We start from the raw sequence: 21,153 nt of genomic DNA on the forward strand, positions 1-21,153 counted from the left end.
CTTATGACGGCGGCTGTATCCCCAGAGTCATGTGATCTCCTTTTGCGACCTTGTGACAAGCTAAGTCCATGGACAGGGTCTTATTTTTGGGAAAAACAGTGTAGTAAGACTGTTGTGAAGTGAATGTGTTTTCCCCATGGACTTTGCTTGTCAGAATAAGGCCAAGCACTTTTTTGGGGGGGGGAGGGGGGTGTCAAAACAAAATAAGACAGGGCTTATTATCCAGGGAGGTCTTATTTGGGGGGGGAAACCGGGTAGTGTGACAACTTCAGCGATTCCCTTAAGTCAACGTGGCCAAGAAAAGTCGTAAAACGGGCCAAACTCACTTAACAAATGTCTGTCAGGTTTCCTAAAAATGCCCTAATTGATTCATGAGTATCGAGCCAAGTTTCAATACAAAGCTAGTCATTTATTAGGAGCACCATTAGGCAAGGCCTTTTTTGCAGTCAGACCTGAGCCTCATTTGGATTACAGCTGAACTTTACCCCTGTTCCTTCCCTCCCCTCAGTCTGTGTCATAAATCACATTTCCCAATGAGGTGCACCCCTCCCAAGCCTGCTGCGGTCATCTGAGATCCGACTTCAGTCGAAAGTTATGCGTGGAATGCTCTCTCTCTCCCCCCCCCCCTTTCTCTCACTATGGCAACTTTAGAAGTTGACAGTTTCACTCAGCCACCTACATCTCGGGCTCAACTGTGGTCGTAAGCCGAGGACTACCCGTTCCTATCACAGCAGAGTGAACGGCGGAGAACGAAGCTTTAACCTTTCCAGGTGAATTTGGGAAAAAAAGAAAGAAAAAACGATTCTAAAATGAGGATCGGTCGTTTGTTATCACAGAGCTCCCTCTGCAATCGGTGCTTTCTCAGATCCAATTACACAATGCCACGGACTAGGTTGATTTGAGGTTTAATTTACAGCATTCCTGGAAGTCCGTGTTTTACAGACTGAGGAAACGCAGGAGCAAGTCAAAGGCCTCTCCGGGGGGACTGTAGGCAGGCCGTGACTTACAACCGGTGGCTTAATTATGGTTCAAAGTTACAATGGGCCTGCATGGATCTATAATGAATCAGTGGAAGAACTTGCCTCCAGAAGTTGTGAATGCTCCAACACTGGAAGTTTTTAAGGAGATGTTGGCTAACCTTTTGTCTGAAGTAGTGTAGGGTTTCCTGCCTGGGCAGGGGGTTGGACTAGAAGACCTCCAAGGTCCCTTCCAACTCTGTTATTCTATTCTATTCTTATTCCTATTCTCATTCTAATTCTATTCTCATTCTAATCCTATCCTATATTCTCTATTTTAATCTCTCTTCTCTTCTATTTTCTATTCTATCCTAATCTAATTCCTGTTCGAATTCCTGTCCTATTCCTATTCCATTCCATTCTCCATTCCATTCCATATTTTCTGTTGTGTTCTGTTCTATTCTATTCTCCATTCCATATTTTCTTCTTTTCTTTTCTATTCTCCATTCCATTCCATATTTTCTTTTCTTTTTATTCTATTCTATTATATTCCATTTCATATTTTCTATTCTATTCTCCATTCCATTCCATATTTTCCTATTCTATTCTATTCCATTCCATATTTTCTATTCTACTCTATTCCATTCCATGTTTTCTATTCTATTCTCCATTCCATATTTTGTTTTCTTTTTTATTCTATTCTATTCCATTCCATATTTTCTATTCTATTCTTTCTTCAGCTCTGACTTCCAGTCTCCAACCATCCAGTCAGAGCTGAAGAAGCTTCTTGGATATGAAGTGAAACATCTTCAAAGAAAAATCAGAAAGTCCAGTTGCCTCTTGGGAAAAAAAAGCACTTTTGGGACCCTCCTCCAGAGGTTCACATCTCCTCCTGATGGGAACACACAAGGACAACAGAAGAGCCAAGTCACCACTTACAATTGAGATTTGTTGCTGTTGGGCCCCGTGTTGGCCATGCTGAGGATCCCTCGGCCCTTGTGGGACAAGTTGGGCCGCAGTTCGTCTTTGAATGGCTTTCCCCAGTACGATTCCCCTCCTGAAATGAAAACATGGGCATGTCTAAAAGCCAGCTTTGCTTCTGCTTGATAGAATGAGGACGGGGTAAGAGGGTGAGCCTTTTCTGCATGAAATAAAAGCCAAGAGGCTGCCTCAAGGCAACTCCTGGGTTCCACCTCAGAAGCACCCCATAGTCCATCTGTTTGTTCTTCCTTCCTTCCTTCCCTCCCAAATCCCACTCCCTTCTAGCACTGATGCTGTTACTAGTTGGGTAATGAAACATCCACAAGAAAACAATCAAACTCAAAGAGCACCAAAAAACCCATAGTCCATCCATCTGCCCTTCCTTCCTTCCTTCCTTCCCTCCCTCCCTCCCAAACCCCACTCCATTCTAGCACTGTTGCTGTTACTAGTTGGGTAATGAAACACCTACAAGAAAACAATCATGCTCAGAGTACCAAAGATCCCATAATCCATCCATCCTTCCTTCCTTCCTTCCTTCCTTCCTTCCTTCCTTCCTTCCTTCCTTCCTTTCCTCCCTCCCTCCCTCCCAAACCCCACTCCCTTCTAGCACTGATGCTGTTACTAGTTGAGTAATGAAACACCTACAAGAAAACAATCAAGCTCAGAGAGCACCAAAAATCCCATAATCCTTCCTTCCTTCCTTCCAAACCCCACTCCCTTCTAGCACTGATGCTATTACCTAGTTGGGCAATGAAACACCTACAAGAAAACAACCCAGCTCAGAGAGCACCAAGGACACCACAAATCCATCTTTGGCGCATCTTAAATTTCCAGCTGCACAATTGACAGCAAAGCCAAAGGAGCAGCTTTCTTGTTACTACTGGTAGATGATGGCTAAGGGCCAGAAATCTCTGCCAATTCAATTTAAAAAAAACAGAGCCAAAATTCAGTCTCCTTTATCAGTGGGCCCAAATTTACTTCCTGCTCTTGGGAACATCTAAGATTTTGAAAGAAAGTTAAGTGCCCCCCCGATGTTCACTCTGGGCTAGGAGAAGCATCCCGCTTTCTCCTGCAGGAGACCCCTCCAAAGAATCCACTCTGGATTCCTCTTCATCTGCCTCTCCTTCTGTCTTTGGTTCCTGGGCAAACTCAACACGGAATCTCCATTCCAATCTGCCCCAGTTGTGGGGCTGCTCTTTCCACATTCCTCGAGGGGAGAGGAACGGCTGTCATATGCCCCCAAGAGCAGTCCTTAATTAGAAGCAAAAAGAAACAGAATAGAAGATAGAATAGAGTAGGGAACAGAATAATAAAGAGCAGAGTAAAATATGAATGGAATAGGAAGATAGAATAGAACAGAACAGAATGGAAAAGAAAATGAATAGAATAGAACAGAATAGAATTGAACAGAATAGAAAATGAATGGAATAAAATACAATAGAATAAGAATAAATAGAATAGAATGAATAAGAATAGAATAGGAGAGAAAAGAATAGAAGATAGAACAGAATGGAATGGAATGGAATAGAATGGAAACTGAATGGAAAGAATAGAAAAGGAATAGAATAGAATGAATAAAAATAGGAGAGAATAGAAAGGAGAGAAAAGTCTAGAATAGAAGATAGAATAGAAAATGAATAGAATAATAACAGAATGCAAAAGAATAATTAGAATAATATATAATAATAATTAATAGAATAGAAAATGAATAGAATATAACAGAATAGAATAAATAATAGAAGAGGAGAAGAGAAGATAGAATAGAACAGAAAATGAATGGAATAGAATAGAATGAATAAGAATAGAATAGGAGAGAAGAGAATAGGAGGGAAAGGAACAGAAGAGAAGATAGAAGAGAATAGAAGAATAAATGAATAGAATAGAATGAATAAGAAAAAATAATAATAAATCTGCTATAAGAATAGAAGAGAATAGGAAAGATTGTGAAATGGGGCAAGACTCACGACTTTCTTGCTCAGCAACAGACATGGTGGCCTCAATTGCGGTCCTAACTCGAGAACTGCCTCTACATGTATTTTAAATGCAACTCCAGGCACAGAGAAAGCAAAAATGCTCCCCTTCCTTTTAAAAAAAAAATCCCTCCAGGGAAAGCGGACCCTCCCGCCCTCCCACGCCTCCTGCCCCCTCGCAGTCACACAGACCGATCTAAATGCAGCCGTGTGCGCTCGCTTTCCCCCTGCCCATCTGTTCCTTCAAAGTCTCAAAGTGAGGGCTGCATCCAGAATGGGGGGGAGGGGGAGGAGTTTGGCCTTCATAAGGATTTATTTCATGTCTGGATTTGGGGATGACCCTGCTGCCCCGTTCCTGGCTGGCTCTCCGTCTGGACGCCCTCTTGGGCTGGCAAAAGTGCTGTTTGGGTCAATTTGCTTTGCCAGAAAGAATAGAAAAGAAAATTTGAGACTCTTTACCTGTTCCAGTCCCGGTTGGGTCTCCACCTTGAATCTAGACAATCAAAAGATAAAGATGATGTAAGATGGGGTGGGGGGGAAAGCTGAGGAATTTAAGATTTAAGATTTAGTTTATTTGTATGCCGCCCTTCTCCGGGAGGGACTCAGGGCGGTGAACAACTCAAAAGGGGAAAAGGGGATACAAGCACAATACACGTAATTAAAATACACAAGAGTCATACAGCCATACAAGTCGAGAGGGGAGGGGAACTCATCAACCCCAGGCCTGCCGGCACAGCCAGGTTTTGACGGCTTTCCAGAAGGCCTGGAGAGAGGTGAGGGTCCGAATCTCCGCGGGGAGTTCATTCCAAAGGGTCGGAGCTGCTACAGAGAAGGCCCTCCCCCGGGTGGCATTGGCTGGTAAACGGAACCCGGAGGAGGCCGACCCTGTGCGATCTAACGGGTCTATGGGAAGTAATTGGCAGCAGGCGGTCTCTCAAGTACCCAGGTCCTTGTGTGTCCAATTACACTTGGCCGATAAAGAATTCTATTCTATTCTATTCTATATCCTTATTCTATTCTATTCTATTTTTTTGCTAAGATCATTCAAGATGTTAGAATAGAATAGAAAATGAATGGAATGGAATAGAATAGAGAGCGAAGGAGAATAGAATAGAATATAGAATAGAGCAGAATAGAGAAGGAAGGAGAATAGAATAGAATAGGAAAGGAAAGAAAGGAATGGAATAGAATAGGAAATGAAAGAAGAGAATAGAAGAGAACAGAACACAACACAACAGAATGGAACAGAAGATTAATAGAACAGAAGATGAATTGAATAGAATAGAAATATGAAAAAACAGAATAGAATAGAATAAGGATCTAGAATAGAATACAATAGAATTCTTTATCGGCCAAGTGTAATTGGACACACAAGGAATTTGTCTTTGGTGCAGATGCTCTCAGTCTACATAAGGAGAATAAAATACATTTGTCAAGAATCGTAAGGTGTTATTTTTTATCAGCCCACTGGAGAAATGAAAACCATCATTTTTTTTATTTCCTCCTCCTTTAACTGGGGCGCAGCCGTAATCAATCAAAGAAGTTGTGGGAGCTTCATCCCTGGAGCCTTTCAAGAAGAGACCGGACTGCCATCTGTCAGAAATGGGGTAGGGTCTCCTGCTTGGGCGAGAGGGGGAAGGGGTTGGGCTAGATGACCTACGAGGTCCCTTCCAATTCTGTTCACCTTTGGCCTCTTGGTTTTGATACTCACCATGAAATTACGAATCGATCGGTGAAATATGGTCCCGTCGTAGTAGTTCTTCTTGCAGAGTTTAATGAAGTTTTCGCAGGTTTTAGGAGTCTGGGAAAGAGGGGGAAAAACACACACACATAAGCTGCTTAGAATGAAATCGAGTTTGTTTTTACCCAGGAAAGCCATTTGGGGTATGAACCACAGCAAAACTCTTCTTCTCAGCCTGTCTTGTGTTATCGTATCGGATAGGTTCTCACCGTTTTCCTTTTCTCCTTGCTTATTTCATTGTTCTGTACTTCTGTATTTTTGTTCACACTTAATTTGTCACTTTGAATGTACACTAATTGGCATACATTAAAATGAAATTTTGTAAGCATACAGCTCTAAAAAGGGGGGCCGCCTCCAATATAGACTACATAATTGTCTGGTTTGGCTCTGCAACCCTACAAGACAGACAGAGACTTCAGAGGAGAATCAGAACTGCAGAAAGAAACAATGGCTACCAACGTGCCTTCCATTGAGGACCTGCACACTGCACGAGTCAAAAAGAGGGCTGTGAAAATATCTACAGACCCCTCACATCCTGGACATCAATTGTTTCAACTCCTACCCTCAAAACGACACTATAGAGAAACTGCACACTAAGACAACTAGACACAAGGACAGTTTTTCCCCGAACGCCATCCCTCTGCTTAACAACTAATTCCCACAACACTGTCAAACTATTGACTAAGTCTGCATTACTATTACTATTAATCATCTCATCGTTCCTATCACCCATCTCCTCCCACTTATGACTGCAGGACTGTTAACTTTGTTGCTTGTATCCTTACGATTTATATTGATATTGATTGCTTCCTGATTGCTTATTTGTATCCTGTGTGTCAGGGTTCCAAATATCATCCAAAATTAAATCAGAGTCCGAGGCAAAGTATTGCTCAAAGTTCCAATTTATTAAGAGAGCCATGTTGGCACATCTGGGGAAACCCGAATCTGAAAACTTCCCGGTTTTCCCCACCTAGTTGAAAGTTCAAGATCTTGCCCCCACACCCACCAGTCCATCACATGGTCCAATCTCCCACTGCCATGAAGACAGATTCCTCCCATCCAGTTCCAGCCTGGTACAGAAGTGCAGAGACAAAGGGTGACCTTGGCTTTCTAGAAAGAATGTTGTTATGGCTACATCACATCTCACTCCGTACAATCCCCTCCTCCCATTTTCCCACAATAGAAAAGGCATAGTAGAATAAGAGAAAGTGTGGCAGGCCAGAGATGCAAAAGAAAAGATGGCTGCAGGCCTGACACTATGACTATCATTAAGTGTTGTATTTTATGATCCGTGACAAATCTTGTCTTTTTTATGTACACTGAGAGCTTATGCACCAAAGACAAATTCGTTGTGTGTCCAAACATACTTAGTCAATAAAGAATTCTATTCTATTCCATTCTATTCTCCTTCCTTCTTTCCTTCTTCTATTCTATTCCATTCTATTCTCCTTCCTTCTTTCCTTCTTCTATTCTATTCTATTCCATTCTTCTTCCTTCTTTCCTTGTTCTATTCTATTCCATTCTATTCTCCATCCTTCTTTCCTTATTCTATTCCATTCTATTCTCCATCCTTCTTTCCTTCTTCTATTCTATTCTATTCCATTCTTCTTCCTTCTTTCCTTCTATTCTATTCCATTCTATTCTCCTTCCTTCTTTCCTTCTTCTATTCTATTCTATTCCATTCTTCTTCCTTCTTTCCTTCTTCTATTCTATTCCATTCTATTCTCCTTCCTTCTTTCCTTCTTCTATTCTATTCTATTCCATTCTTCTTCCTTCTTTCCTTCTTCTATTCTATTCCATTCTATTCTCCTTCCTTCTTTCCTTCTTCTATTCTATTCCATTCTTCTTCCTTCTTTCCTTCTTCTATTCTATTCCATTCTATTCTCCTTCCTTCTTTCCTTCTTCTATTCTATTCTATTCCATTCCATTCATATTGACATTATTTCCTGATTGCTTAATGATATGACTATCATTAAGTGCGGTACCTGATGATTTGTGACAAATGTATCTTGTCTTTTTATGTAGACTGAGAGCATATGGACCAAAGACAAATTCCTTGTGTGTCCAATCACACTTGGCCAATAAAGAATTCTGTTCTGTTCTATTCTATTCTATTATTCTATTCTATTCAACATGACAAGATAAATTAAAAAATAAAAATGGGCATATAACCACATATATTATGACACAACACAATCTCGTTCTGTTCATTTCTTCCTTTTCATGGTCTTCAGCCGCCTAGAGGAGCCCCACGGTGAGATACAGGCAGTCCCCGACTTACAACAGTTCATTAAGTGACCGTTTAAAGTTACGTCACTGAAAAAAAGGGACTTACGACCATTTTTCACACTCACGGCCGTTACAGCCATCCCATGGTCACATAACCAAAAAAATGCACACACATGGCAACTGGTTCATACTTATGAGGGTGGGTTCGCGAGATCCGATTTTACGACAAGCAAAGTCCGTTCGGGAATCTAGGTTCGCTGAGCCACTGTGTTAACTAACTTTTAACAAATGCAACAATTCACTTAGCAACGGTGGTGAGGAAGGCCGTAAAACGGGGCGAAATGCACTTAATGAACGTTTCACTTGGCAACTTATTTTGGGGGGGGGGGGCTCAACGGCGGTCATAACTTGAGGACTATCTGCAATTAATTTTAACCAATAAATCATAAATAAATAAATAAATTAGCCGTGGCTGAGTTTATAGATAGAGCTGAGGTGGCCCAGTGGTTAAATGCAGCACTGCAGGCTACTTCAGCTGACTGCAGTTCGGCTGTTCAAATCTCACCGGCTCAGGGTTGACTCAGCCTTCCATCCTTCCGAGGTGGGTAAAATGAGGACCCGGATTGTTGTTGGGGGCAATATGCTGACTCTGTAAACCGCTTAGAGAGGGCTGAAAGCCCTATGAAGCGGTATATAAGTCTAACTGCTATTGCTATTGCTATAGATATAGTCTTTGACTTACAATAGTTTTAATGTCCGATTGAAGGTGTAACACAATAAAAAAAAAAGTGATTTATGAACCACGTTATCCCAATGGTTGCCGCTATTTCCATGGCCATGTGATCAAACGCCGGACCCTTGGCGACTGACTCATTATTTATGACGGGGTGGGTGCTGTCCTAACTTCCAGCAGTCCTTCATAAGTCAAGAACTCTCTGCAAAAATGAGTTTGCACTCAGCACTCAGCAAAAGTAATAATGAATATATCCAACAGTGGAGAAAAAGAGACAACGGGCCTCTTTCACAAACACCTCCGTGGGCTGCAAATTATTTTCCTCTGATTTTATTTATATTTATACACACATGCACTCTCTCTCTCTCTCTTTCCACGCACATGGAGAGAGAGAGAGCGAGCGCTGGTTCCCATGGCCACTGCGTGTAACGTTCTGGCAAGCAAGCCCAGGTTGCCGTAGCAACATTCCTGAAAGGAAGGATAAGAAGGGGGGGGGGACCAGCTGAAAACTCCCTTGGAAAGAGAAATCCATTCCTTCCTTTCTATTTTTCTTCCCGTTTCGCCACTTAAAAAAAAAAAAAAAACCATTCCAGATTTTGGAATTTTCGGCGTTGAGCTCTCAGGAGCTCAAAATCTGATTTGGCTCGTGGCTTCGACCCGTTCACTATGGGTCAAAGAATAGAACAGAGTAGAGCAGAGCAGAGAAGAGTAGGGAAAGAAGGAAGGAGAATAGAACAGAACAGAATGTAAAAAGAATAGAAGAAAATAGAATAGAATAGCATAATGGAATGGAATAGAATAGAACAGAACAATAGAATGTAAAAAGAATAGAATAGAATAGAACAGAATAGAATGTAAAAAGAATAGAAGAAAATAGAATAGAATAACATAATGGAATGGAATAGAACAGAACAATAGAATGTAAAAAGAATAGAACAGAATAGAATGTAAAAAGAATAGAATAGCATAATGGAATGGAATGGAATAGAACAGTACAGAATAGAATGTAAAAAGAATAGAAGAAAATAGAATAGAGTAGCATAATGGAATGGAATAGAACAGAAAAATAGAATGTAAAAAGAATAGAACAGAATAGAATAGCATAATGGAATGGAATAGAATAGAACAGAACAATAGAATGTAAAAAGAATACAATAGAATGGAACAGAATAGAATGTAAAAAGAATAGAAGAAAATAGCATAATGGAATGGAATAGAACAGAACAATAGAATGTAAAAAGAATAGAACAGAATAGAATAGCCTAATGGAAAGGAATGGAATAGAACAGAACAATAGAATGTAAAAAGAATAGAATAGAATAGAACAGAATAGAATGTAAAAAGAATAGAAGAGAAGAAAATAGCATAATGGAATGGAATAGAACAGAACAATAGAATGTAAACAGAATAGAACAGAATAGAATGTAAAAAAGAATAGAAGAAAGAATAGAATAGCATAATGGAATGGAATAGAATAGAATAGAACAGAACAATAGAATGTAAAAAGAATAGAACAGAATGTAAAAAGAATAGAAATTAGAATAGAGTAGAACAGAATTCTTCATTGGCCAAGTGTGATTGGACACACAAGGAATTTGTCTTTGGTGCAGATGCTGTCACTGTACATAAAAAGACAACATACATTTGTCACAAATTATAAGGTATAGCACTTAATGATAGTCATAGGGTACAAATAAGCAATCAAATCATACGAGGAAATAATCAATATAAATCGTAAGGATACAAGCAACGAAGTTAGTCATATCGTCATAAGTGGGAGGAGATGGGTGTTAGGAACGATGAGATGATTAATAGTGATAGTAATGCAGACTTAGTAAACAGTTTGACAGTGTTGTGGGAATTAGTTGTTAAGCAGAGGGATGACGTTGGGGGAAAAACTGTCCTTGTGTCTAATTGTTCTGGTGTACAGTGCTCTATAGCGTCATTGTGAGGGTAGGAGTTGAAACAATTTGTGTCCAGGGTGCGAGGGGTCTGTAGATATTTTCACAGCCCTCTTTTTGACTCATGCAGTGTGCAGGTCCTCAATGGAAGGCAGATTGGTAGTAATTGTAGTTTTTCTGCAGTTCTGATTCTCCTCTGAAGTCTCTGTCTGTCTTTTGTTGGGTTGCAGAGCCAAACCAGACAGTGATGGAGGTGCAGATGAGAGACTCAATCATTCCTCTGTAGAACAGAATCAGCAGCTCCTTGGGCAGTTTGAGAGAGAAGGAAGGACAAAAGGAAAGGAGGGAAGATAAAAAGGAAAGAAGGGAAAGAGATAGAGGGAGGGAGGGAGGTAGGAGATAGAGAGAAAGGAAGAATAAGAAAAAGGGAAAGAAGTAAAGAGAGAAGAAAGGGCAAAAGGAGGGAAGGAGGAAGGATAAGAAGGAAAGAAGGGAAAGAGATAAATGGAGGGAGGGAGGGAGGAGATAAAGAGAGAAGGGAAGAATAAGAACAAAGGGAAAGAAGTAAAGAGAGAAGAAAGGACAAAAGGAGAGGAGGGAAGATAAAAAGGAAAGAAGGGAAAGAGATAGAAGGAGGGAGGAAGGAGATAAAAAGAGAAAGGAAGAATAAGAAGAAAGGGAAATAAGTAAAGAGAGAAGGACGGACAAAAGGAAGGGATGGGGGGGGTTAAAAAGGAAAGAAGGGAAAGAGATGGAGGGAGGGAGGGAGGGAGGGAGGAAGGAGGGCAAGAGGGAATGAAGGAGACACAGAAAAAGAGGGAGGGAGGAGACAGAGCTCAGGGCTATTCAACAGTCAGAGAGAATAATGAAAAGCTCTTCTTTAAGGCCATCCATCACATCTGAAGCCAGCCCCACCACACAGACTCCCCGCTTCTCCCCTCCATGCAGAGAAGCTAAAAATACTCCCTGGGGGCAAACCGCTTACCCCCACCCCAAGGTAGATTGATCCGGGTAATCCAAGAGCATCCGTCTGGGAAGCTGATGGCCGAGGGGGTGGTTCGTCAGCTGCTTTAAAACACCCCTCTGTTTTTACTCCAGGCAGTCTTTGGCATACAACTGCCATTGAGCCCCAAAGGTACGTCGCTAAGCGAGGATAATAAAAACCATCCCAGGCGGGAATCCACATTGTATCACATTTGGGAAGATTTGCCGTGCTGGCACAGTGGTTCGAATGCAGAATTTGCAGGCTAATTCTGCCGGCTGCCAGCAGTTCGACCCTGACCAGATCAAGGTTGACTCAGCCTTCCGTCCTTCCGAGGTGGGTAAAGGACCCCGATTGTTGGGGGCTGACTCTGTAAACCACTTAGAGGGGGTTGGAAAGCACTGTGAAGCGGCATATAAATCTAAGTGTTATTGCTATTTCTCTTCCTTTCCTCTCCTTACTCCCTCCCTTCTTTTCTTGCTTTCTTGCTTCTTTGCTTCCCTGTGGTTAGAAAGCAATATTGCAGGCTAACTCACTGCCCGCTGCCAGCAGTTCAATCCTGACCAGCTCAAGATTGACTCAGCCTTCCCAAGATGGGTAAAGTGAGGACCCAGATTGTTGGGGGCAAGAGGCTGACTGACTCTGTAAACCACTTAGAGAGGGCTGTAAAGTGGTATAGCAATAGCACTTATATACCGCTTCACAGGTATATAAATTTAAGGATTATTGCTATTGCTGTTCCTTCCTTCCTTCCTTCCTTCCTTCCTTCCTTCCTTCCTTCCTTCCTTCCTTCCTTCCTTCCTTCCTTCCTTCCTTCCATCCATCCATCCACCCATCCCTTCCATCCATCCATCCATCATGCACACTGGTTAGAATGCAGTATTGCAAACTAACTCTGCCCACAGCCAGCAGTTCGATCCTGACCGGCTCAAGGTTGACTCAGCCTTCCATCCCTCCAATGTCGATAAAATGAGAATCCAGATTGTTGGGGGCAAGAGGCTGACTCTGTAAACCGCTTAGAGAGGGCTGTAAAGTGGTATAGCAATGGCACTTACACTTATATACCACTTCACTGTATATAAGTTTAAGGATTATTGCTATTGCTATTGCTGTTCCTTTTCCTTCCTTCTATCCATCCATCCATCCATCACACTGGTTACAATGCAGTATTGCAAGATAACTCTGCCCACTGCCAGCAGTTCGATCCTGACTGGTTCATGGTCAACTCAGCCTTCCATTCTTCCAAGGTCGGTAAAATGAGACCCAGATTGTTGGGGGGGGAGGGGGGGCAAGTGGCTGACTCTGTAAACCGCTTAGAGAGGGTTGGAGAGCACTGTGAAGCGGCATATAAGTCTAATGCCTATGGCTATTTATAGGACCATCCGCCTTGAAGCATCTGAAGGACCACTTTGAAGACTTTGGCACCCAACGGTAACGAGCCGACTAACTCCTTACCATGTCGCAGTGAAGCTCCAGGTTGAGGTCTCCTTTGTTAGTGTGCAGCCGGACGTAACCTTTCTTCTTGACATATCGGTAGCGTACCACGTCGTCATCAATGGCAGCTGTTCACAGAAGTCACAAGGTTTCAAGTTATGCCTTTTTGTTTATTTACGTTTCCTTCTTCTAAACCAGTGTTTTCTCAACCTTGGCAACTTGAAGATGTCCGGACTTCAACTCCCAGAATTCCCCAGCCAGCGAATGCTGGCTGGGGAATTCTGGGAGTTGAAGTCCGGACATCTTCAAGTTGCCAAGGTTGAGAAACACTGTTCTAAACCACCCGCCTTCCCCCCTCTCTCTTAAGGCTGGTTTAATGGGTAGCACACCCTTTGCAGTGAACTAACGGTCTTGCCACTTAGCATCGATATATCTACCGTGTTTCCCCCAAGATAAGACATGGTCTTTATTTTCTTTTGACTCACCGAAATAAGCGCTTAGCCTTATTTTTGGTGAGGTCTTATTACTTTTGAGGTGCAGGAGGAGGCAAGCGTGGTCACCTCGTGGCTGCTGCTGTGTTGCAATATTTTTGGGGAGGTCTTATTTTCCGGGGAGGTCTTATTTTCAGGGAAACAGGGTATTATTATCATTATTATTATCACAACACAATTGTATAACAGCGGCCAGTTGTTTCGCCGGATTTGGCATTGATTACTAGTCAGGCCCCACCCGACTAATAATAATTATTAATAAATTATTATTATTGTTGTTGTTGTTAAAAATGATATATGAGTTTTAAAGTACAAAAAGGCAGATTTCAGAATTAATGTTAGGGAAAAACTGCTTAACATTGAGAAGCAGCAATATTTTCGGGGAGGGCTTATTTTAGGGGAGGACTTATTTTAGCGCATGCGCTCAAAAGCCCGATTGGGCTTATTATCCGGGCAGGTCTTATTTTCAAGGAAACAGGGTATTACTATTATTATTATTAAAAATGATATATGAGGTTTATAAATCAGCCAGCTCCAAGATTTTAGAGGTTTTGGATTCATATGATTTCAACCTTCCCAGAGTGCAAACTTGTGGAATTAAAGTACAAAAAGGCAGATTTCAGAATTAACATTAGGGAAAAACTGCTTAACATTGAGAGAAGCAATATTTTCGAGGAGTTTTGGTCGCCACACTGTAAAAAAGATGTTGAAAACTTGTAGAAAGAGTGCAGAGAAGAGCAACAAAGCTGATTAGGGGACTGGAGGCTAAAGCATATGAAGAACGGTTTAAGGGTATGTGTAGTTTAATGAAAAGAAGGACTAGGGGAGACATGATTCCAATATCTCAGGGGTTTCCACAGAGAAGAGGGAGTCAAGCTATTCTCCAAAGCACCTGAAGGCAGGACAATTAGCAATGGGTGGAAACTAATCAAGGAGAGAAGCAAACTGGACCTAAGGAGAAATTTCCTGACAGTGAGAACAATTTAATTAGAGGAACAAAAGCTGCCTCTCGACGTCCATTTTACCTGCTTCGTGGGTCGTCTCAGGCGCCATGGCTGTGGATGTGAACGAAGCGCTGACTCTACCAGTGGAATAGTGAGCCTGTCAAAACAACAACCGATGAGGACATCAGGGTGACCATATTTGCAGTACAGGTGTTCCTTGTGTCAGGCCTGCGGTCTTTGGCCTGCCACACTTTCTATTATTCTACTATGCCTTTTCTATTGTGGGAAAACGGGAGGAGGGGATTGTAAGGAGTGAGATGCTATGTAGTCAAAACAAAATTCTTTCTAGAAAACCAAGGTCATCCTTTGTCCCTGCACTTCTGCACCTCAACGGAACTGGATGGGAGGAATCTGTCTTCATGGCAGTGGAAGATTGGACCATGGGATGGACTGGTGGGTGTGGGAGAAAGATCTTGGAACTTTCAACTGGGTGGGGAAAACCGGGAAACTTTCAGATTCAAGTTTTCCCAGATGTGCCAATGTGGCTCTCTTAATAAATTGGGACTTTGAGCAATATTTCGCCTTGGACTCTTGATTTATTTTTGGATGCTATTTGGAACCCAGACACCTTGACTTACAATAGCTCATTTAGTAACCTTTTCAAGTTATAACATCACTGGAAAAAAGTGACAGGACCGTTTTTCGCATTCAGGACCGTCGCAGCATGCCTCGTAGTCATGTCATTTACATTCAGATGCTTGACAACTGACTTGTAGTTATGACGGTTGCAGTGTAACATGATTCCCCCTTTTGTGACCTTCCGACAAGCAAAGTCAATGGGGAAACCAGATTCGCTTAACGACTGTGTAATTTAACAATTGCAGTGATTCGCCTAACCAACGTTAAGCGATGTTATTAATCTTGGTTAACGTTGCTTGAACAATGTTAAGTGAATCTCTAGGGGAGACATGATAGCAGTCTTCCAATATCTCAGGGACTGCCCCAAAGAAGAGGGAGTCAAGCTATTATCTAAAGCACCCGAGGGCAGGACAAGAAGCAATGGGTGGAAACTAATCAAGGAGAGAAGCAACTTAGAACTGAGGAGGAATTTCCTGACAATTAGAACAATTAATCAGTGGAACAGAAGTTGCCTCCAGAAGTTATGAATGCTCCAACACTGGAAGTTTTTAAGAAGAGGTTGGATGTCCATTTGTCTGATGTGGTGTAGGGTCTCCTACATGAGCAGGGGGTTGGACTAGAAGACCTCCAAGGTCCCTTCCAACTCTGCCATTCTATATTCTAATGTGGCAAGGAAAGACGTAAAATGGAGCAAAACTCACTTCACAAACTTCTCACTTATCAACATGCTGTATTTTTTGGACTATATGACGCACCGGAGTATAAGACGCACCATGATTTTGAAGAGGTAAATTTAAAAAAAAAACTTTTTGCACTCTGCAGGCCTCCCAAACCCTCTGCACGCCTCGTTTTTTGCAAAACAAAAAGGTGGGGAGGCATGCAGAGGCTTTGGGAGGCTTGTAGAGTGCTCCTGGGGACTGGAGGGGGGTGAAAATGAGCAAAAACGACCCGTTCTTTGCTCGTTTTTCCTCTGCCCAACCCCCAGGAGCACTCTACAAGCCTCCCAAAGCCTCTGCACGTCCATTTTTGTGAAGGGGCGGGGTTTCAGGATGACAAAAATGCTGTATTTAGTGTATAAGACGCACCCAGATTCTCACGCTCTTGGGGGGGGAAGGTGCGTCTTATACTCCAAAATATATGGTAGGTTTTGAGCTCCATTGGGGTTGTAAGCTGAGGGCCGCTTGTATTGAAAGAGAAGGAAGGGTATACAATACAATAATACAATAGCAGTTGGAAGGGACCTTAGAGGTCTTCTAGTCTAACCCCCTGCCTAGGCAGGAAACCCTACACCACTTCAGACAAATGGCTGTCCAGCATCTTCTTAAAGATTTCCAGTGTTGGGGCATTCACAATTTCTGGAGGCAAGTTGTTCCACTGATTAATTGCTCTAATTGTCAGGAAATTCCTCCTCAGTTCTAAGTTGCTTCTCTCCTTGATTAGTTTCCACCCATTGCTTCTTGTTCTACCCTCAGTGCCCTGGACTCCCTCTTCTTTGTGGCAACCTCTGAGATGCTGGAACACTGCTATCATGTCTCTCCTAGTTCTTCTTTCTATTAAACTAGACATACCCAGTTCCTGCAACCGTTCTTCATATGTTTGTCTCCAGTCCCCTATACATCCTGGAAGATTCCAGGAGAGGCGGTCTATGTGAAAAATGATAGCCACGGACCGATCAACTCACCGCATTTAGCCTGTCCGTTTTCTTCTTCTCCGGCTCTTTCATGGTGGCTGCCAGAATGTTGTCCCCTTTGAATTCTTTGTATAACTCCGAGAGAGTCTCTTTGGTCTCGATGTTGGCATTTTTCAGGTAATAGGAAGGGTCTGACCTGGCTTTTTCATCATCTGCAAAAGATTGTGAACAGGTCAGCCGTGGCCTTGCTGAACTGTGGAAACTGGTGAGGGTCAGCCAGTTTATGGGCTCTGCTAAAGATGGAACAGGGCAGTGGTGAAATATTGTGAGGGCCCTGAAGTGAATCAGCATCCAAAGCCGTGTTACTCAAATGTGGAAGCTTAAAGAGGGGGGGACTTCAACTCCCAGAATTCCCCAGCTAGCATGCTTTAAGATGGGTGGAATTCAGCTCCCAGAATTCCTCAGCTAGCATGCTTTAAGATGGGTGGAATTCAGCTCCCAGAATTCCTCAGCTAGCATGATTTAAGATGGGTGGATTAAACTCCCAGAATTCACCAGCCAGCGTGCTTTAAGATGGGTAGAATTCAACTCCCAGAATTCCCCAGCCAGCATGCTTTAAGATGGGTGGAATTCAACTCCCAGAATTCCTCAGTTAGCATGCTTTAAGATGGGTGGAATTCAGCTCCCAGAATTCCTCAGCTAGCGTGCTTTAAGATGAGTGGATTAACTCCCAGAATTCCCAGCTAGCATGCTTTAAGATGGGTGGAATTCAGCTCCCAGAATTCCTCAGCTAGCGTGCTTTAAGATGAGTGGATTAACTCCCAGAATTCCCCAGCCAGCGTACTTTAAGATGGGTGGAATTCAACTCCCAGAATTCCCAGCTAGCATGCTTTAAGATGGGTGGAATTCAACTCCCAGAATTCCTCAGTTAGCGTGCTTTAAGATGAGTGGATTAACTCCCAGAATTCCCAGCTAGCATGCTTTAAGATGGGTGGAATTCAGCTCCCAGAATTCCTCAGCTAGCGTGCTTTAAGATGAGTGGATTAACTCCCAGAATTCCCAGCTAGCATGCTTTAAGATGGGTGGAATTCAGCTCCCAGAATTCCTCAGCTAGCGTGCTTTAAGATGAGTGGATTAACTCCCAGAATTCCCAGCTAGCATGCTTTAAGATGGGTGGAATTCAGCTCCCAGAATTCCTCAGCTAGCGTGCTTTAAGATGAGTGGATTAACTCCCAGAATTCCCCAGCCAGCGTACTTTAAGATGGGTGGAATTCAACTCCCAGAATTCCCAGCTAGCATGCTTTAAGATGGGTGGAATTCAACTCCCAGAATTCCTCAGCGTGCTTTAAGATGAGTGGATTAACTCCCAGAATTCCCAGCTAGCATGCTTTAAGATGGGTGGAATTCAGCTCCCAGAATTCCTCAGCTAGCGTGCTTTAAGATGAGTGGATTAACTCCCAGAATTCCCAGCTAGCATGCTTTAAGATGGGTAGAATTCAACTCCCAGAATTCCTCAGCTAGCATGCTTTAAGATGGGTGGAATTCAGCTCCCAGAATTCCCCAGAATTCTTTAAGATGGGTGGAATTCAACTCCCAGAATTCCCCAGCTAGCGTGTTTTAAGATGGTCAGAGTTCCAAAATTTTGGTATGGATTTCAAGCCCCAGAATTCTCAGCGGGTGAAACACTAATCTAAATGTCCCAAAGGTGCTTTTTTCAAGAGGCAACTGGATTTTCTGGTTTTTCCTTGAAGACATTTCCCTTCTCATCCACAAAGCTTCTTCACCTATGACTGGACGGTGGGGAAGGGAAGGATTTAATGCTCCTTCATACTTTATACTTCATGAAATAACAATCCTTCCATTCCCTACCATCCAGTCAGAGCTGAAGAAGCTTCTTGGATGAGAAGCAAAACATCTTCAAAGAAAAAGAAAAACAGAAAAAAACATGACCTGGATGGCTGAGACTCTCAGTAATCACTGATCTAAATGGTCAAAACCGATGCTCTTGTTTATGCTGTCCCAAGTTCTTATTTAAGGACTGAGTTATGGATGTAATTTGAGGACAAGCTGTATATGTCAAAGAATGTTTTTGGTTGAGTTGTTTTTTTCCTGACTTGTTGCTGATGGAGTGTAAATTACATTTTAAGCGAAGCCGTTCAGAAAATGTGGTTTCCCAGGGAAATGGAATATCGCGATCCATTTAACTAGTGTGGCAAGATGGAACAAAAGCTCTCTTAACAAAAGTTTGGGGCCCAATTGTGGTCGTAAGTTGAGGACTACCTTCTCCTTACCCGGGTCGGTGACTTTCAAATTGTTCTTCACATGGAAAAAGCTGGAGACGTTAAATTTGTCCACGTTGGTGGGATCCTAAACAAAATAAATGGAAACAGACGATCAGCAGCAATTCGGAGGGGAGGGGAGCATCTGACCTCTCTCACAATTTTTATTTTGGGGTGAGGGGAGGAGAAGCCACCAGGGCAGATAGGATAAAAAGCTTTGTTTCGTTCCAGCAGGGACCATCTCTTTGGAGAGTGATGAAACGTGAAGTGGACGGCTTCCAGAGCAGGTTTTTTTTCCCTCCGCCTGCTGCTGAATGCATAAATAAAAATCCAGCACAGTGGGCAAGGGATGAACGCCCCATGGCCGAAATCCAAAGGGAGAGACGAGAGAATGGTCGAAGGAAGGAGGAGGCGGAGGAGGAGGAAAAGAAGACGTCAGTTGGCGCGCAAGTGGCAGAAGGGGAGAGATGAATGTGGCATTGTGTCTTGAGATAAGAAAGCTCCTTCCAATAATATTCCATTGGCGGGCAAACTCGACTCAAGAGAGAGAGAGAGACAGAGAGGGAAACTGACTGCCCCATCTCTCATTAAGTGACATAATTGCACCTTTCACTCAGCCCTGAAATTGTTTGCTCTCAGCTGGTAAATAAATCTTTAGTTTTATGGCTGGCAGTAAAACCAAAGTCAAGAGGGGAGGAGGAGGGGGGAAGGGGGGAAGAGACAGAGATGGAGGGAGGGAGGCAGAAGAGAGTGAGAGAGAGGTAAAAAGAAAGAGAAGAGAGGAGAGAAGAAGAGAAGAGAGAGAGCAAAGAGAAGAGAGAGGACAAGGAAGAGAGGAAAGAGAGAGGAGAGAGGAGAAGAGAAAGAAAGAAGGAGCAAGGGAGGGGAAGAGAGAGAGAATGGGAAAGGGAGGGAGAGGAGAGAGAGCTAAGGGAAGAGAGAGGACAAGAGAGAGAGAGAGGAGAAGAAAGAAGGAAGGAGGGGAAGGGAGAGAAAAGAGAAGAGAGAGAGAGAATGGGAAAGGGAGGGAGAGAGGACAAGAGAGAAAGAGAGAAGAAAGAAGGGAGGAGGGGAAGGGAAGGAGAAGAGAAGAGAGAGAGAATGGGAAAGGGAGGGAGAGAGAAGAAGAGAGAAAGCAAAGAGAAGACAGGAGAAGAGGGAGGGGAAAGAGAGAAGAGAAGAGAGAGAGAATGGGAAAAGGAGGGAGGGAGAAGGAGAGAGAGAGCAAAGAGGAGAGGAGAGAGAAGAAAGAAGGAAGGAGGGGAAGTGAGAGAGGAGAAGAGAGAGAATGGGAAAGGGAGGGAGAAAGGAGAGAGAGAGCAAAGAGAAGAGAGAGGACGAGAGAAAGAGAGAAGAAAGAAGGGAGGAGGGGAAGGGAGAGAGAGAAGAGAGAGAATGGGAAAGGGAGGGAGAAGGAGAGAGAGAGCAAAGAGAAGAGAGAGGACGAGAGAGAGAAAGAGAAGAAAGAAGGAAGGAGGGGAAGTGAGAGAGAAGAGAGAGAGAATGGGAAAGGGAGGGAGAGAGAAGGAGAAAGAGAACCAAGAGAAGACAGGAGAAGAGGGAGGGGAAGAGAGAGAAGAGAAGAGAGAGTGGGAGAGAGAAGCAGAGAGAGAGAGCAGAAAAAAGAAGGAAGGAGGGGAAGGGAGAGAGAAGAGAAGAGAGAGAGAATGGGAAAGGGAGGGAGAGAGGAGAGAGAGAGAGCAAAGAGAAGAGAGAGGATGAGAGAGAGAAAGAGAAGAAAGAAGGAAGGAGGGGAAGTGAGAGAGAAGAGAGAGAGAATGGGAAAGGGAGGGAGAGAGAAGGAGAAATTGAACCAAGAGAAGACAGGAGAAGAGGGAGGGGAAAGAGAGAGAAGAGAGAGTGGGAGAGAGAAGCAGAGAGAGAGAGCAGAAAAAAGAAGGAAGGAGGGGAAGGGAGAGAGAAGAGAAGAGAGAGAGAATGGGAAAGGGAGGGAGAGAGGAGAGAGAGAGAGCAAAGAGAAGAGAGAGGGCGAGAGAGAGAAAGAGGAGAAGAAGGAAGGAAGGAGGGGAAGGGAGGGAGAAGGAGAGAGAGAGCAAAGAGAAGAGAGAGGACGAGAGAGAGAAAGAGAAGAAAGAAGGAAGGAGGGGAAGTGAGAGAGAAGAGAGAGAGAATGGGAAAGGGAGGGAGAGAGAAGGAGAAATTGAACCAAGAGAAGACAGGAGAAGAGGGAGGGGAAAGAGAGAGAAGAGAGAGTGGGAGAGAGAAGCAGAGAGAGAGAGCAG

The 21,153-nt window shown here is 43.2% G+C and overlaps 1 protein-coding gene across 4 annotated transcripts in view; it reads right to left on the reverse strand.

Moving 5' to 3' along the window:
• Window positions 1–21,153, reverse strand: part of PPIL2 (peptidylprolyl isomerase like 2) — a 56,899-nt gene that overhangs the window by 15,366 nt on the left and 20,380 nt on the right. For all 4 annotated transcript variants that reach the window (XM_087705726.1, XM_087705727.1, XM_087705724.1 and 1 more), the window contains exons 9-15: window positions 18,923–18,998; window positions 16,683–16,843; window positions 14,444–14,519; window positions 12,949–13,055; window positions 5,619–5,708; window positions 4,367–4,400; window positions 1,896–2,013 (exon numbers count right to left, since the gene is read on the reverse strand). In XM_087705726.1, the coding sequence (XP_087561852.1) occupies window positions 1,896–2,013; window positions 4,367–4,400; window positions 5,619–5,708; window positions 12,949–13,055; window positions 14,444–14,519; window positions 16,683–16,843; window positions 18,923–18,998 (662 nt within the window). The remainder of the gene's footprint in view (window positions 1–1,895; window positions 2,014–4,366; window positions 4,401–5,618; window positions 5,709–12,948; window positions 13,056–14,443; window positions 14,520–16,682; window positions 16,844–18,922; window positions 18,999–21,153) is intronic.

The sequence above is a fragment of the Thamnophis sirtalis genome, unplaced genomic scaffold, assembly GCF_051295495.1.
Source record: "Thamnophis sirtalis isolate CommonGarterSnake01/CBP01778 unplaced genomic scaffold, rThaSir2_p1.2 scaffold_2, whole genome shotgun sequence".
Classification (NCBI taxonomy): domain Eukaryota; kingdom Metazoa; phylum Chordata; class Lepidosauria; order Squamata; family Natricidae; genus Thamnophis; species Thamnophis sirtalis.